At 49.6% G+C, this 14,743-nt stretch overlaps 1 protein-coding gene across 2 annotated transcripts in view; it reads left to right on the top strand.

Annotated features, from left to right (window-relative positions):
* Positions 1–14,743, top strand: part of ANXA11 (annexin A11) — a 42,680-nt gene that overhangs the window by 20,305 nt on the left and 7,632 nt on the right. For both annotated transcript variants that reach the window (XM_080926573.1, XM_080926572.1), the window contains exons 2-10: positions 6,862–6,924; positions 8,041–8,153; positions 9,906–10,292; positions 11,308–11,395; positions 11,610–11,704; positions 12,117–12,230; positions 14,005–14,095; positions 14,447–14,526; positions 14,664–14,720. In XM_080926573.1, coding sequence (XP_080782699.1) covers positions 6,870–6,924; positions 8,041–8,153; positions 9,906–10,292; positions 11,308–11,395; positions 11,610–11,704; positions 12,117–12,230; positions 14,005–14,095; positions 14,447–14,526; positions 14,664–14,720 — 1,080 coding nt within the window. In that variant the 5' untranslated portion in view covers positions 6,862–6,869. The remainder of the gene's footprint in view (positions 1–6,861; positions 6,925–8,040; positions 8,154–9,905; positions 10,293–11,307; positions 11,396–11,609; positions 11,705–12,116; positions 12,231–14,004; positions 14,096–14,446; positions 14,527–14,663; positions 14,721–14,743) is intronic.

The raw sequence follows: 14,743 nt of genomic DNA, 5'->3' as shown, positions 1-14,743 counted from the left end.
GGAGAGTCTTAAAGCAGGTCACTGATGGCAGAGCCTCCTGGAGCCTTCAGACAAATGAGCCCAGTGGTTACCGGTGTGGGGACTCAGTCCTATTTGGGAAGAGGGCAGCTTTTCTCATTGCTACACCAGATTATATTCTACCACATCCTGGCTCCTTGGTAATCTGATATGCTCTAGTGACAAAACCAAGGGCAGTGGGAGCTAGATAAATCTCCAGACTGGTGCTTCCACCCCCACCCAGTGATGGGGACAGTTAAATAAGTTCCAGGGTAGACACACACACATATATACATAAATTAGTAAATAAATAAATACACATATAATTAAAAAAGAAAGGGAAAAAGAGTTTGAGGCTTTGGGAAGGGGAATAACATTTGAAATGTAAATAAATAAAATAACCAATAAAAAAAGACTGGGGAAAAAAAAAGAGTTTGAGGCCCAGTTAGGGCTGCATAGCAACACCGTGTGTGTGTGTGTGTGTGTGTGTGTGTGTGTGTGTGTGTGTGTGTGTGTGTGTGTGTGAGAGAGAGAGAGAGAGAGAGAGAGAGAGAGAGAGAGAGAGAATACAAAAGAAAAAACTTGTTTTCAAACAAGTGAACCATATGTATATGGTTATACATGTCTATACATATATGCAAATGTTTTGTAAATATATGCATACATGTATGTGTGTATTAAATTTTAGGTTTGAAGGCTTAGTAGTTGCCTCTCGGAGAGGGGATTGTGTCCTCTGTCTGTCTGCTTTGAGTGTCTATAGACTGGTTATATTCTCTTATGTTTTTAAAATAAAATTTACAGAATTTTGTCTTTTTGAGACAGCTTCTTCCTGTTTAGCCCAGGTTGGCCTTAAACTCATGATTTTCCTCCCACAACATCCCTACTTTTGCCAAGTGGTGGGATTACTGGTGTGCATCAGCCCAGTTTATACCGGGCTGGGGATTAAGCCCAGGGCCTCACGGAGGCAGTAGAAGCAAGCTCAGGACTGGCTGAGCTGTAACTGCAGCCTGGCTCATTGTCAGTTTAGTGTCAAATAATACTTAGTTTTTTAGAGATGGGACTGTGGTTTATCCATTCATCTGCCCCAAAGGCTTGTTTGTAGGAAGTGGAGTGTGTGTCTATGCTGAGGGGCTGCACCCTTGAGGAGAATATTAGGATTCTAATCCTTCCTTCTCTCCCTCTCCACCCCTGTATTGAAACTTCTGAAACTATGTCTTAAAATGAACCTTTCTTCATTCTAAGTTTATTATCTCCTGGCGTTTTGTTACAGTGACAGAAGGCTGGTTCACACAGACATCCTGGAAGTTTTTATCTCACTTGGCCCAACACCAAGATCATGCTGGTTGTTAGTTTTATATATATATATATAAAAAAATCCTTCCAAAGGTGTGCTATTCAGCATTTTCTACAGCAGCAGGTACCCCACAGTTTTCTGCACTCCCAGTATTTGCTGGGTCTCTGTCCTGGACACATCCTAATGGCTTTGCAGTCTGTTGTCCTCTGAGTACTCTCTGGTGAGCAGCCTTCTCCAGTCTCTTTCCTCTTTTTCACTCCATCAGCTCTATCTGGAATGCATTCAGCCACCATAGTTTTGTGGGAGTTTTTTGTTTATTTTGAAACAAGCTCTTCTTATTTTGCATAGGCTGGTCTCAAGTTCCTGGCCATAAGGGTTCCATCCTCCTGCCTCAGCTTCCTGAGCAGTTGAAATTACAGGGTACATCACCACGTCTGGCTTTCTTTCATTTACCTAGGGGGTAAAATATGTCAGCAAGGGTTATCAGTGCTGTGTGGTTTGAACTGTTTGTGTTGGGTGAGAGCAAGCTACTCTTTATAGCCCACAGCCTGGGGAAGCTGAGCAGTAAACTCTTCTGCAGAACAGAAGGCCTGATTGGCCTGCTTGAATGCCAAGGGGCTTTGGCCAGGGAGTGGTTCTTCAGAGCGTTAGCCAGGTGAGGGGCATGCTTTCTCTGTGAGGCTCTTTTTAGACCTGTACTTCAGACCTGGGGCCTCAGCTACCCATCTAGCTCCTCCCAGCTTCGTTCCCGTGCAGAAAGGCCAAGTTGTTTTTCCCTAGAGCCAGCTGCAGACTCTTCAGTTATCAAAGGCCACAATCCTTTCTCGTCCAAAAACTAAAAACAACAACAAAACAAGCAAACGAAAATTATCAACTTAGTGGGAGAGGTTCTTTATAGTTTACTCACTCTGAGCCAGTGGGCGGAGGGAATGGCGGCTTGTTTATTAACGTGATAATTGCAGAGAATCCTCTGCAGTTGAGGATCCTCTGCAGGTGAGGAAGTGACCAACATTTCCATACCCTGCTGGCACCAGGCTTGCCCTCTTCACAATTAAGCAATTAACAATTAAGAAAAGTGGAACGAGGCTGGGTGGGGTGGGGTGCCACACCCCTTCACTCCCAGCAGTTGGGTGACAGAGGTTAACCTGGTCTACTGTGGTCAGAGGTCTGGGACACCCAGGGCTACATTGAGAAACTCTGTCTACCGCCCCCCCCCCCCAAGTGTTTAGTGCAGATACAATTGAGAATACAGGGTCACAAACTTTCATAGCCAGTTGATACAATGTGTCGGGTAAGTTACCCAACAGGCTTGTTCCCTAAAGCCTGTGAACCTTATATTTCAAGGGTCCCTAACACATAGGCGGAAATCTAGAGATAGATAGAACAAAAAGCTTCCATGATAGAATTCCTCTCCCCAGACTCAGCCATTTCTCCCTCCCCGTTGAAAGCCTTGTGCTTCTCACCCTAGTAGGAAGAGATGGAGACGGGCCTCCAGCCTGCAGTAAAATTAGCCTGTTCACACCCTCCCATTTCTAGGGACCCTGAAGAGACTGCCCCATCAAACAGGCTAACAGTCTTAATACTATACAGATGTCCTGTGTCTTTATTATTGAACCCAAGAGACTCCCCAAAGCCCCTGACAACACAAGCCCTTTCATACTTCAAAAGCCCTCCAGTTGGGTTCTGTATTAACTGGATGCCCCGAGGTTTATAACCGGATGCAAGGTCTCCTTGTGGTGCTCTTGTATGGAGGAGCAGCCCCACACTATCTAGGCCCAGCAGTCTGGGTTTTAACGTTCTCCACAAGGGACTTTTATGGAAGCACCTTGTCCTGGCTAGTTTTACTTCAGTTTGACACAAGCTAGAATCACCAGAGAGGAGGGAACCTCAATTGAGAAAATGCCTCCGTAAGACTGGGCTGTAGGCAAGCCTGTGGGACATTTTCTTATCAGTGACTAACTCAGGAGGGCTCAGACCATTGTGGGTGGTGCCATCCCTGGGCTTGTGGTCCTGGGTTCTCTAAGAAAGCAGGTTGAGCAAGCCATGAGAACCAAGGCAGTGAGCAGCACCCCCACCACAGCCTCTGCATCAGCTCCTGTCCTGCTTGAGTTCCTGTCCTGACTTCCTTTGAACAGTGATACAGAAGGAAGTGTTAGCTGAAATAAACTCCTTTGCTCCCCAAGTTGCTTTGGTCTTGTTTTGTTACATCAATAGAAACCCTGAGACACATGTAGTTAGCTGGAGAGGGCCGCAGCTGTTTGGATCTGTACAGTTGAATTTCCATGGTCCCAGTGAGGAATGAAGGGTGATGTTTGCATTGTAGTGTTCCTAAGAGAGTCAAAGCCAGAAGCTAGACATTCTCTAGAGGTAGGGTTATCAGAATTCGAGCAGACAGATGTCTGTCTATGTAGGTGGACTCTCCTTGAGGTTCCATATTTGAGTGCCAGAAGGAGGCATTTAGGACAGGATATGCCTAGCTGTCTGAATCACGTTAGCCATGGGAAGTATCTCTCACCCATGTACTGGGAAGGTCCCTAGATGTTCTTGTTCAGTCCCCTTGGGAGCCGACAAGAGTCAGTAGGTCTTATTGCTCAGCTGGTGATTCTTGCCTTGGGAGTTGTAGGCAGTTAGCTGCAGGGTATTGCACACGTGGGTTAATTACTTCTGGGTCCCAGTGAGTACAGTATTGACAGAATTTAAGAGAGGGCATGTGTAGGCTGTCCTGGTGGAGAAGGCAGTGTTGGCAGAGGATGCTGAGGCTCTTCACATCCCTATGGACTAGGAAGTGGAAAAAGCAGGGCAGGAATCTTCATGGAGCTAAGCTAAGGGCCACCCCTATTTGCTTACCATCTTCAGACCACCTCCTGAGTCTACAGCCTTCTAAGATATCACCCTGTTTTGAGAACAAGTGTTCAAATCATGAAGGGGACACTTCCGAATCATATCAGTTACTTGGAAGAACATGATCCCGTGCACATCAAATTGATGGTTATGGAGCAGCTGAGAGAGCTAAGATGGTCCCAGTGAGTTACCATAGTCAGAGACTGAGGAGAAATGGAAAACTGGGCAGAACCACCCACAAGAGATATTTCACAGGAGGCCATATAATGATTCTATCTCTCAGGAAACCAAGTTCCCATGCAGTGGAACAGGAAGCTCCATTTGAGGGAGGAGGGAAGTGACCATCCTGCCCTGTGATTGCTGGGCTAGCCTGTGCTTTGGGTCCTGACAGGCCTCAAGAGGGAAAGAAAAGAGGGAACAGACTCCCAACAATTCTAGGTGGAAATTAGTGTGAAAATGAATGAGAGGGTTGGACTGGAAGCTGAGTCTAGTGGGAGGAAGGACCCAAGGTCACCGCAGCCGGAGTCTGCATTGGAATAGCCTTGGGAAGGTGTCCTAGTCAGGGTTTCTATTCCTGCACAAAACATCAGGACCAAGAAGCAAGTGGGAGGAAAGGGTTTTTTTTGTTTATCACCAAAGGAAGTCAAGCAGGTCAGGAAGCAGGAGCTGATACAGAGGCCATGGAGGGATGTTACTTTATAGCTTGCTTTCTTATAGCACCCAGGGATGGTACAACCTACAATAAGCTGGGCTCTTCTCCCTTGATCACTAGTTGAGAAAATGCCTTACAGCTGGATCCCATGGAGGCATTTCCTCAGCTGAGGCTCTTTTCTCTGTGATTAACTCCAGCCTGTGTCAAGTTGACACAAAACCAGCCAGTACAGAGGGCTCTCTTTCCAGGAGCTGCGTGCTACTTTAGCCAGGAAACTCCACCACAGCTCTCCTAGGGAAGAGGACTATCCTCTGGTGGCCCGGCTCTCTGAGCTGAATGAACCCTGTGTGTGTTATTTTTATTTTGGAAGGTACACCAAGGCTGTGTGGGATGGAAAGGGGGTGGCTTCATGTGTGGTTACCAGTGCCTGTCTGAATTGGATCTTTTCTTAAAGCTGCTTTTACTAGGCCATCACGAACTCGTCCTGTCTGAGCACGAAACTCAAACTTCACCTCCAGCCTGCTTTCCTTCCAGAGGCAGCTGGTGTTATCCAGTCAGTAACTGTGTACGGTGCCAAGGGCGGTCTGTGCGTGTGCACACATCACACCTCTTAGTTTGTATGTTTCTGCCTTCTTTCTTTAAAAGCAAAAACAAAAAAAAGATGTACTTTTATTTGTGTGTTTGTGTGTTTGTGTGTGTACATGCACAGGTGTCCATGGATGCCAAAAGGTCTCAGGATCCCCCTGGAGCTGGAGTTACAGGCAGTCATGGGTGGACATACATGTTAGGACCTACACATGCATAGGAGTTCTGGAAGACAGCTGTGTAAAGGGCAAGGGTCTGTAAACTACCAAATCTCACCCCAAGGCTATTTCCTATTGTATTGCCCACTGTCCTCTTTAGACATGGGGGTGAGAAAGTGGGTGGAAGTCAGGTCCACTTTGTGGGACCAGTGATACCTTAAGGAAATTCTGCAGCTTCCTAAGGACAGCATTCTTAGTTCTTCAGGGTAGACAGGACAGGCAACTAGAATATTGATATGGACATATCTAGACAGTAGTGACTGAAATGGGGACCCCCACAGCCAGTACACCACCTGGGGACGTGTTCAGAATAGGACCCGAAGGTGGAGCCCTTGATGTTTTAACAGTCCCCTGGCATACATAATGCCCGTGTATAAAACAGAGTGGCTGTCCTGGAACCTGTGGGCATGACTGTTGAGACCATGCATTTCTCATCATGGCCTTGGCCTGGACCTTCCTGCTTATGCAGAGGCGGCGGCGGCAGCTGTTATGTGCCGAGAGCAGGCAGGTTGGAGGGCTGCAGCTGATCTTTGTCCTTCTGGGGCATTTTAATTGACATGGGACGTTGCTGGAGACTTGTGTACAGAGGACAGTGAGAGCAGGTGTCCTATCGGCTTCCTTCCTCGTTCTCTCCTTTACAGCCTCGTTTCGACGTAACTCTCACTTTCTTGGGGCTTTGGTACCTGCCCTGATTCAGGGCTCTGTAGCAGCCAGGCCCTTCTGAGGGCATCTTTTGTTTCCAAGAATGATGACTCCCACAATAGTCGTGTTATTTTATGTTAGTGGAGTGCCCAGGAGAGACACAGACCTGCCATTTAAGACTGTGACAGCCAGTCTAAGCTTGCAGCTTGGGTCTGACCCAAGGGGGAGTGGGATGGCGCTCTGGAGAGCTTGAGGATTGTAGATGGGATGCAGGGAAATAGGGTCCTACATTGTCCTGGGAAGGATCGTGATAAGGACAAGTAGACTCTGAGTCTTGGGCAATGCTCAACCTAGAATATGATGTCAGAGAACAGGCCCCAGATGCTCTGTACTCTTGTTGGTGGAGACAGAAACCAGGCCTGGGGGAGCAGCTGGCTTGTGGTGTGGCACCCCCCTGTAGCCTTGGGGCGGGCCTGACCTACCTAGAGGCCCAGCAGGGAGGTGTGGGCTAAGGCATGGGAAGCTGATCCCTTCTCTAGGGGCCTGGACTCAGTTCCCAAGAAGCAAATCTCAGCGGGCCTGATCGGGAGCTCCCTCAAAAGAATCTGAATGCACTCTCTCTTCTTTTCCAGCTCTACCCATGAGCTACCCAGGATACCCACCACCTGCTGGTGGCTACCCTCCAGGTGCACCAGGTAAGAGGACCCAGGGGGACCCTTTGGACAAAAAGAACTGGGGGCTGGAGAGGCCTGGATTTGGCTGACTCTGGGAGGGCCTTTATTAGCTCACAGTGGGCAAAGGCCTGCTATACTCTGAGACTCTTTCTCTTTGGCAAAATGGCTTCAAGTTCTTTCCCTTTCCTGGCTGTCCCCAGGGGAGAGACAGGGAGTGACAACCTATAGGAGTTTCCTCCAAAGTGTTACTACTAGCACACCTACCCCATTTCAAGGAGTATGATTTTGGATTTTGCCGTATCAGAGTCTCCCCCACTGAGGCCAAGACCAAGGGTCACTGTCCTTTTCTGTATACCCTTCCCTGTGGCTTCCAGGATACCCTAGTGATGGGGTGAGACCACCCAACTGGGGCAGTGGCTCAGCTTATTTTCCTTCTGAAGACTCAGCTGCCCTGCCCAGAAATGCTTCCTGAACATTTGGCTTCCACAGTAGTGAGGGAACTGTGAGGGCTTCTGAGTAAGAAGACAAGGGCTGCTGCAAGGATAGTTACCATTGAGGGAATCCAGCAGAAATGAGCAAACAGAACAGAGAAGTATCTTAGCCAGTGTCCCAGGGCACATTGAGCCAAGCTGGACCTTTCTCTGATTTGTGACCTCAGCCCCTCTCCAGCAGAAACTCTGCCATCTGTGACATCATGTGTCCGCTCCTCAGCCCTCACCTCGGCAGCTTGAGGTCACACTTCTGCAGACATGAATGCGAGTAGCTAAGAGCCTTGCCCCAGGACACGCAGCCAGCCATGTGATCTCCTTTACAGTGTCCCTGTCCTCTGACACAGCTCTATTTCCCTCACATGCTCAGTTCAGCACAGTGCCTGAGGACGGATGTGTCCTCTCACCCTGTGATGCTGGGTTTGTGAGGACAGAGCATGCCTAATCCCAACAGGGCCTGAAGCTGCCTTCTTCTCGGGAATAAGGGAAAGCCTCCGCTGCTTTCTCTGACTCTCTTATTCAAGTCTTTCTGGGTCTTTATAACATTTGCTTGGTGCTGTGTTTGGTTATCCCAGGGCCCCTCTGCAGCCCTCTTTCCTGCAGTCACTGGACCAGGAATACAGAGCTAATGGCTTGGTGTTGCTTTCAGGTGGTGGTCCCTGGGGAGGTGCTGCCTACCCTCCCCCCAGCATGCCCCCTATCGGGCTGGATAACGTGGCCAACTATGCAGGGCAGTTCAACCAGGACTACCTCTCCGGCATGGTGAGTCAGGCCCCTGCCAAGGCACCCCTGGGATAGTAGCTATAGGGCTATCGGGATCAAGGCTGCTTACTCCAAGTCCCCAGCAAGACTTCATGCCTGGTTCTGTGAGCATAGGATACGGAGCAGCAACTTAGAACATGAAGGTCATCTACTTAGCACCCACCCGCTCTAGAACCCTCCTTTCCCCATCTATATTAGGGGAAGAGATTCTTGGTGCTGATGGTCTATCGGGTCCTTGTAGCCCAAAGGGATTGGGTTAGGCTGGTGCCTGCAGGAAGTTTATTGAGAATTTCTTATGAGCAGAGCAGGAAGCCTGCAGGGAGGTGAGCGTATGTGTGGAGAGCTGTTGGGGTGAGCACATACAAAGCTGTTCTGGTTCGTACAAATAGGTTAGGATACACTTGTTTTTATTTGTTGTTGTGCTTTTCAAAGGACGTTATCTTATAATCTGAAAACAAATGTGCATTTGGGGGAACCCTGCAACTAGTAGGTACCCAGATTTATGCCATGACCCAGTTCTGGGCGCTGGGATTATGTGAGTGCAGTTCCCAGAACCCACGTGTACAAAGACAGGTGTGGTCCCTGAAATCCCAGGGTTAGGGAAGCAAACTGGCAAACCATTGGGCTTGCTGGCTGGTGGCATGGGTCTCTGACCATAGCTTCTTGGAAAGCTGAAGCAGGAGGATTCCAGGTTTGTGACATGTTGGAGCTACAAAGTGGGTTCAGGGCCTGCCTGGGCAACTTAGACATTGTCTCAAAAGAAAAAAAGAGAATGGGGATATAGTGGTCAGTAGAAGAGTGCTTACCTAGAATGTGTGAGGCCATAAACTCAAGCCCCAGCACAGGACGGAAGGGACAGATGAAATAGTAATAATACAGGAAAGGCTCAGAGGTGCTGGTGGGGCAGACTGAGAACCTTAAAGTGGGATTAGAAAGGGACCTGAGCCAGGTGGTAGTGGTACACACCTTTAATCCTAGCACTTGGGAGTTCAAGGGCAACCTGGTCTACAGAGCAAGTTCCAGAACAGCCAGGGCTACACAGAGAAACCCTGTTAACAGTCTAAGAAGAAGAGGAGGAGGAGGAGGAAGAGGAGATTCCAAACAAAGATCTGACAGGGTAGAGAAAAATGCTATGCAAATTTCTAGGGACAGCAAGTTCTTAAGGTGCCCTTCTGATGACCTTGGGCACGGTGAGGAGGGCTTGGTGGTTGAAGAGGGGAAGTGAGGGAAGAGGTGAGGGATGAAGATATTGGGACCCATTTCTCATTGGGCATAAGAGACTGAGGTGAGGATTCAGGCTTTTGTTCTGGGCATGTGCAAACCTAGCCGGGCCTCACCTCCCTCTCTACTGACTGTTAGCAGACTGGTGTGACAGGGCCACCTCGTGCCTGCAGAAGGAACCCCCGTGTTTCTGGGTCTTTGAGTGGTTAGCTCTACCTAGTCAGTAGGTCTTGGTTGGAAGAAGTAGCCTCCTCTCAGGTTTCCATGCTTCTTGCAGAAGGGACAAATGGAGGTTCTGGTTTGCATAAAGAGCCCACGTCAGAGCCCAGCTGCCCGCTCACACTGAGATACTGATAATACAAGAGTACCATCATCTATGGCCAGATTGTCCTTCTTGTTCCATCCATAGTGGGGTGGAGGCAATCCTGAGCCTAGCATTGTGGTGGGTATACATAGTACAGGGGAGGGTAGACAGGGTGCTGGTTTTTCTGGGCCTGTGTGTCTCAGGCTCTTCTTTTGTGTATTTGGCAGGCAGCCAACATGTCTGGGACATTTGGAGGAGCCAACGTGCCAAATCTGTATCCTGGGGCTCCTGGGGGTGGCTATCCTCCAGTCCCCCCTGGTGGCTTTGGGCAGCCCCCTCCTGCCCAACAGCCTGTCCCTCCTTATGGAATGTATCCACCCCCAGGAGGAAACCCACCTCCTGGAATGCCCTCATATCCAGCATACCCAGGGGCCCCTATGCCAGGCCAACCTATGCCACCCCCTGGGCAGCAGCCCCCAGGGGCCTATCCCGGACAGCCTCCAATGACCTATCCTGGGCAGTCACCAATGCCACCCCCTGGGCAGCAGCCAGTGCCAAGTTACCCAGGATACTCGGGATCCAGTACCATCACCCCTGCTGTGCCTCCATCCCAGGTGAGTGCTAGTCCAAACTAAGTTGAAAGACAGGTCTCTGGCCCAGCCAACAAAGCCTTGGGGAATTGAAGGAACAAGGAAGGCTCAGACCTCCAGCTACAACATACAAAAAAGCTCTGATTACTCTTGTGTGCCCCAACTAAGGCCCTTACTCCTTAAGATCTGGAAGCACTGCCCTGGTGGTTGCTCTTCACATGAAATTACTCCCAAGGCCTCCAGCTATGTAGCCTCATGTCCAGTAGGCCCCTAATGTGCCTTCCTAGACAAACATGAAGGGCTCCTCTCATCAGAATCCTCTCTGGGTAGGGAAGATTGGCAGCTCCTCTAAGGTTCATTTTGGCTCATTCTGGAGTTCAGTTCATGTTTGCAATGCCTAGATTCATTGTCATGGTTACATGGCCAAACCGGCCAAGCACGGGGTTAGTGGTATGCACTGGCTGGCTATTTTAAAGGCTATTTAGGAGGGTCCATCATCTCCTTGCTTTCGTCCTGCTGCAGCGCTGCCCACCTCTTCTCTGAGCATGCCCCTTATTGCCTTGAAAACCAACACACTAGCTGCTAGAAAGGTCACCCACTAGGCTACAATAAGCCTACACCTGAGTGGAGCACACCTTAAAAGGAGGAGGAGGAAGGTTGATTAGGGCTCATGGTTTCCATTGATGGGTTGGCCTTGTGACTGGGCCTGTGTTGGGGCAGAACGTTATCAGGGAGCACTTGGTGAACCAAAGATGTCTACCTAATAGCAGACAGGAAGCAAATAATGGGAGGGATATGGGCCCCAATATCCTCTTCAAGGACCCGTCCTACCTCTAATGATCTAATATCCTTCCAGGGGCTACTTTCTAAACACACCACCATTAACACATGAGCCTTGGGGCTATTTGTGTGTAGTGCTTTTAGCTACCTCAACTCTTAGAGAGGGGGGTACTTGGGGGCTAGGAGGAGGCAGAACAGTCTTAATCCTTGGGGCAGCATGGGGGGGGGTCATCTTACATGTGGCTATTTGTCTGAGTAGTTTGGAAACCGGGGTACCATCACTGATGCTTCTGGATTTGACCCCTTGCGAGATGCTGAGGTCTTGCGGAAGGCTATGAAGGGCTTTGGTAAGAGACCAGACTGACTCCAAACCCACCCTTACCCCTAGTTCCCTGTGCAGGTCACTGTGTAGGAGGGGCAGGCAAGCCTGGCCCCTGGGAGATGGAGGAGGAGCTGTATTAGATGCCAGAGAGAATAAATGGGAGGCCCTAGGCCGGGAGAGTCCATGGCCACAGAACATCCTCGTAACCCACAGAGTGCCTTCTCCTTCCTCTTTCCTAGGAACAGATGAACAGGCCATCATCGACTGCCTAGGGAGCCGGTCCAACAAACAGCGGCAGCAGATCCTCCTGTCCTTCAAGACAGCCTATGGCAAGGTGAGGTGCAGAGGGGAGACAGGAAGACCACTGACTCTGTGTTTCTGTAAACCGGGGCCTCTTAAGGCTGGATCTCCAGGATAGACAATGAGCTTGGTTAGGGTTGGTTCACATCCTGTCATTGGCCCTGCCAAGATGAACCTGTGGATACATCACTTCTTCCCTACCTGGCCTCACTCTCCCGTGTCCTCTGCTTTCGGGGCATCCTGGGAGGTTTAGTCAGTGTGAGTGCTGGGGGGGGGGGGCTTAAGGGGACTATATTTTGAGTCTCCAGGGTTTTGAATCTTAGGTATAGTGTACATAAATCCCACATGTTTCCTGCTCTAGCTCAGGCTTCTCCCCATGGCTGGTCTTGATACCGCCAGCCCCCTCTTCATCTTTAAAACGAGCTCTCATCTGTTTATCCACTCAGGATTTGATCAAAGACCTAAAATCAGAACTGTCGGGAAACTTTGAGAAGGCTATCCTGGCCCTGATGAAGACCCCGGTCCTGTTTGATGTCTATGAGATAAAGGAAGCTATCAAGGTGTGTCATTGTACTTGTGTGAGCCTTCCTTCACATTTGTGCATAGCCACAGCCCAGAGGGACCCACTTACCAGTGGTTACACTTACCGGTTGCTGACTTCCCTGTGTTCCTGGCTACAGCCCATGAACTTTAGAAGGGGCAACTGGTAGTTTTTCCAAGACGCTAGTAACATGTTATTTCCTCACAGGAGATACCAGGCTAGGGTTGTGGAGGACACTGGTGATAAAGAAAAGGGGTCCCAGGCTGTTGCAGAACTCTTTTTTTTTTTTTTTTTTTAAGATTTATATGTTTGTTTTATGTGTGTGAGTACACTGTTGCTCCCTTCAGACACACCAGAAGAGGGCATTGCATCCCACTGCAGATGGTTGTGAGCCTCCATGTGGGACTTGAACTCAAGACCTCTGAAAGAGCAGTCAGTGCCCTTAACTGCTGAGCCATCTCTCCAGCCCCGTTGCAGGACTCTTATTAGCAAGTAGCAGCAACATGTCTGAGCAGCCTGAGCAGCAGAGGCAGGGACCCAGGTGAAGGTGGGAAGAGGTAGGGCTAGAACAAAGACAATGAAAGACAGAGAAGTCTTACCAGCTCCTGAGCTCTCAGATCACTCACCTCACTCCTATCTGCCGTGTCTGTCCTATGCTGTATCTAGAGATGTTTGTCCTGCTTCTTGTACACCCCGGACATCCAGCTCTAGAAGAACTGAAATCCAAACAGGGTCAAATCCCGCAGCTTAGCTTGGGCTCACTCTCTTCCTAGGTCTAGTTGATTTGATCATGAGGAACGTCCTGTCTGGGCTCTACAGCCATGTGGCTGTGTGTATCTTGTGAGTAGAGGGGTCCCTCTCTAATCAGGCACCCCAAAAGAACTACTCACTCAGAGGCAGGCTGGACACAGATTCTACCTCTACTGGAGGGTGGACAGGGTGGCAATGACCTGGACCCAGGAATGGCAGTACCCACCTCTAGTACCTTTACGAGAAGTTGGAATGCTCAAACACAACAGGCAAAAGGCTGCTAGCTGTGCTGAATAGCTGTTGTGTAAGGGACTTTCCATGAGTGAGTGGAGACAGTGGATGTTCTCTAAGGGCATGCAGGGAGTTTCAGGTAAGGTGCTAACATGCACATCCTTTTATATCCCAGTAACCTGCTGGTAGCATGCGGGCAGTGGTAAGCATAAAAACACCATGTCAGATAGACAGTCTACACAAATTAACCCATTTACTCCCTACCTTAGGAGGTGGTGCACATACCTTCCCTTTATAGCCGGGAAACTTGGCACAAAAAGTTAAGCACCTTGCCTGGGGTCACACAGTAAGCTGCAGAGCCAAGATTTAGCCTGATATAAAAGCCAGGCCTCTAGTCCTACTTTCTACCTTCCTGCTATCTCAGGTACAGCCCAGCCGTTCCCTTCCTCTCTCCTGGCTTCTTTTCTTAGATATCTCCAGACAGTTCACTCAGGACTCTAGGCTGTTTACATCCATTATGATCATGTCTTTGGACTTTCCCACTCCCCACATCTTTGTTGTCTAACTTAGAACTTGGACTTGGAAGCATCAGACTGCACGTCAGTCTGACCCAGCATGGTGTTTGACCCTCATGTGATAGCTACTCATTATCCTTGTCCTTATCTCATTGTCTAGAGCTTGTGTGTGTGTGTGTGTGTTTGTCTGTCTGTGGCAGGGAACTCTGTTGCTGAATGGCACCTGCTGTACTTTCAGGGCTCCGATGTGAGCCGGTCACCAGCATGAGATATGTTCTTTCTGCACTATCTATACAGGGGGCTGGTACTGATGAGGCCTGCCTGATTGAGATCCTCGCTTCCCGAAGTAACGAACACATCCGGGAGTTAAACAGAGCTTACCAAACAGGTCTGAAGCTCCCTAGCCACACCCTCTTGTCCTGGTCCTCTTTGTCCCCTGTTTCCTGTCACACCCAACTCCCTGGGCTTTGACCCAGGCCCAGGCCTGCCTGCTGTTTACACACCAGGGCAGGTGCCTCTGGTTGGGAGGGGCTGAGAGAATCTTAAGTGGATTTGGGCCAGGTCTGACCACAGGTCAGGTCACCCTGGAGGCACAGCTGAGCCTGGAAGGTTAGATGGGTCACCTATCACCTCCAGCCTGAGCCCCCTGGACCCTTGTCATGACAATGCCCCCTTGTCATGAACAATGTCTTTAGAGGTAACAGGCTTGTAGGATAGACCCTGGTGTCTGTCTTTTCAGAGTTCAAAAAGACTCTGGAGGAGGCCATTCGAAGCGACACATCAGGACACTTCCAGCGGCTCCTCATATCTCTCTCTCAGGTACCTTCCTCACCACAGGATGTTAGAGAAGGAATTGGGGGTGGGGGAGGAGATCAAAGCACTGGCAAATGAATGAGGAAGGGGAGGGTATGGTCTTCCAAAGAGTGGCTTGGCCTTAACAGCCCACTTGCTTCCAGGGAAACCGTGATGAGAGCACAAACGTGGACATGTCCCTTGTCCAGAGAGATGTCCAGGTGAGTCTGGTGGCTGGCGAGGT

This window comes from Micromys minutus (genome assembly GCF_963924665.1).
Source record: "Micromys minutus genome assembly, chromosome: 12".
Lineage (NCBI taxonomy): Eukaryota > Metazoa > Chordata > Mammalia > Rodentia > Muridae > Micromys > Micromys minutus.
Note: the sequence above shows the minus strand (reverse complement) of the source record. Positions and strands in the feature narration are given on the sequence as shown.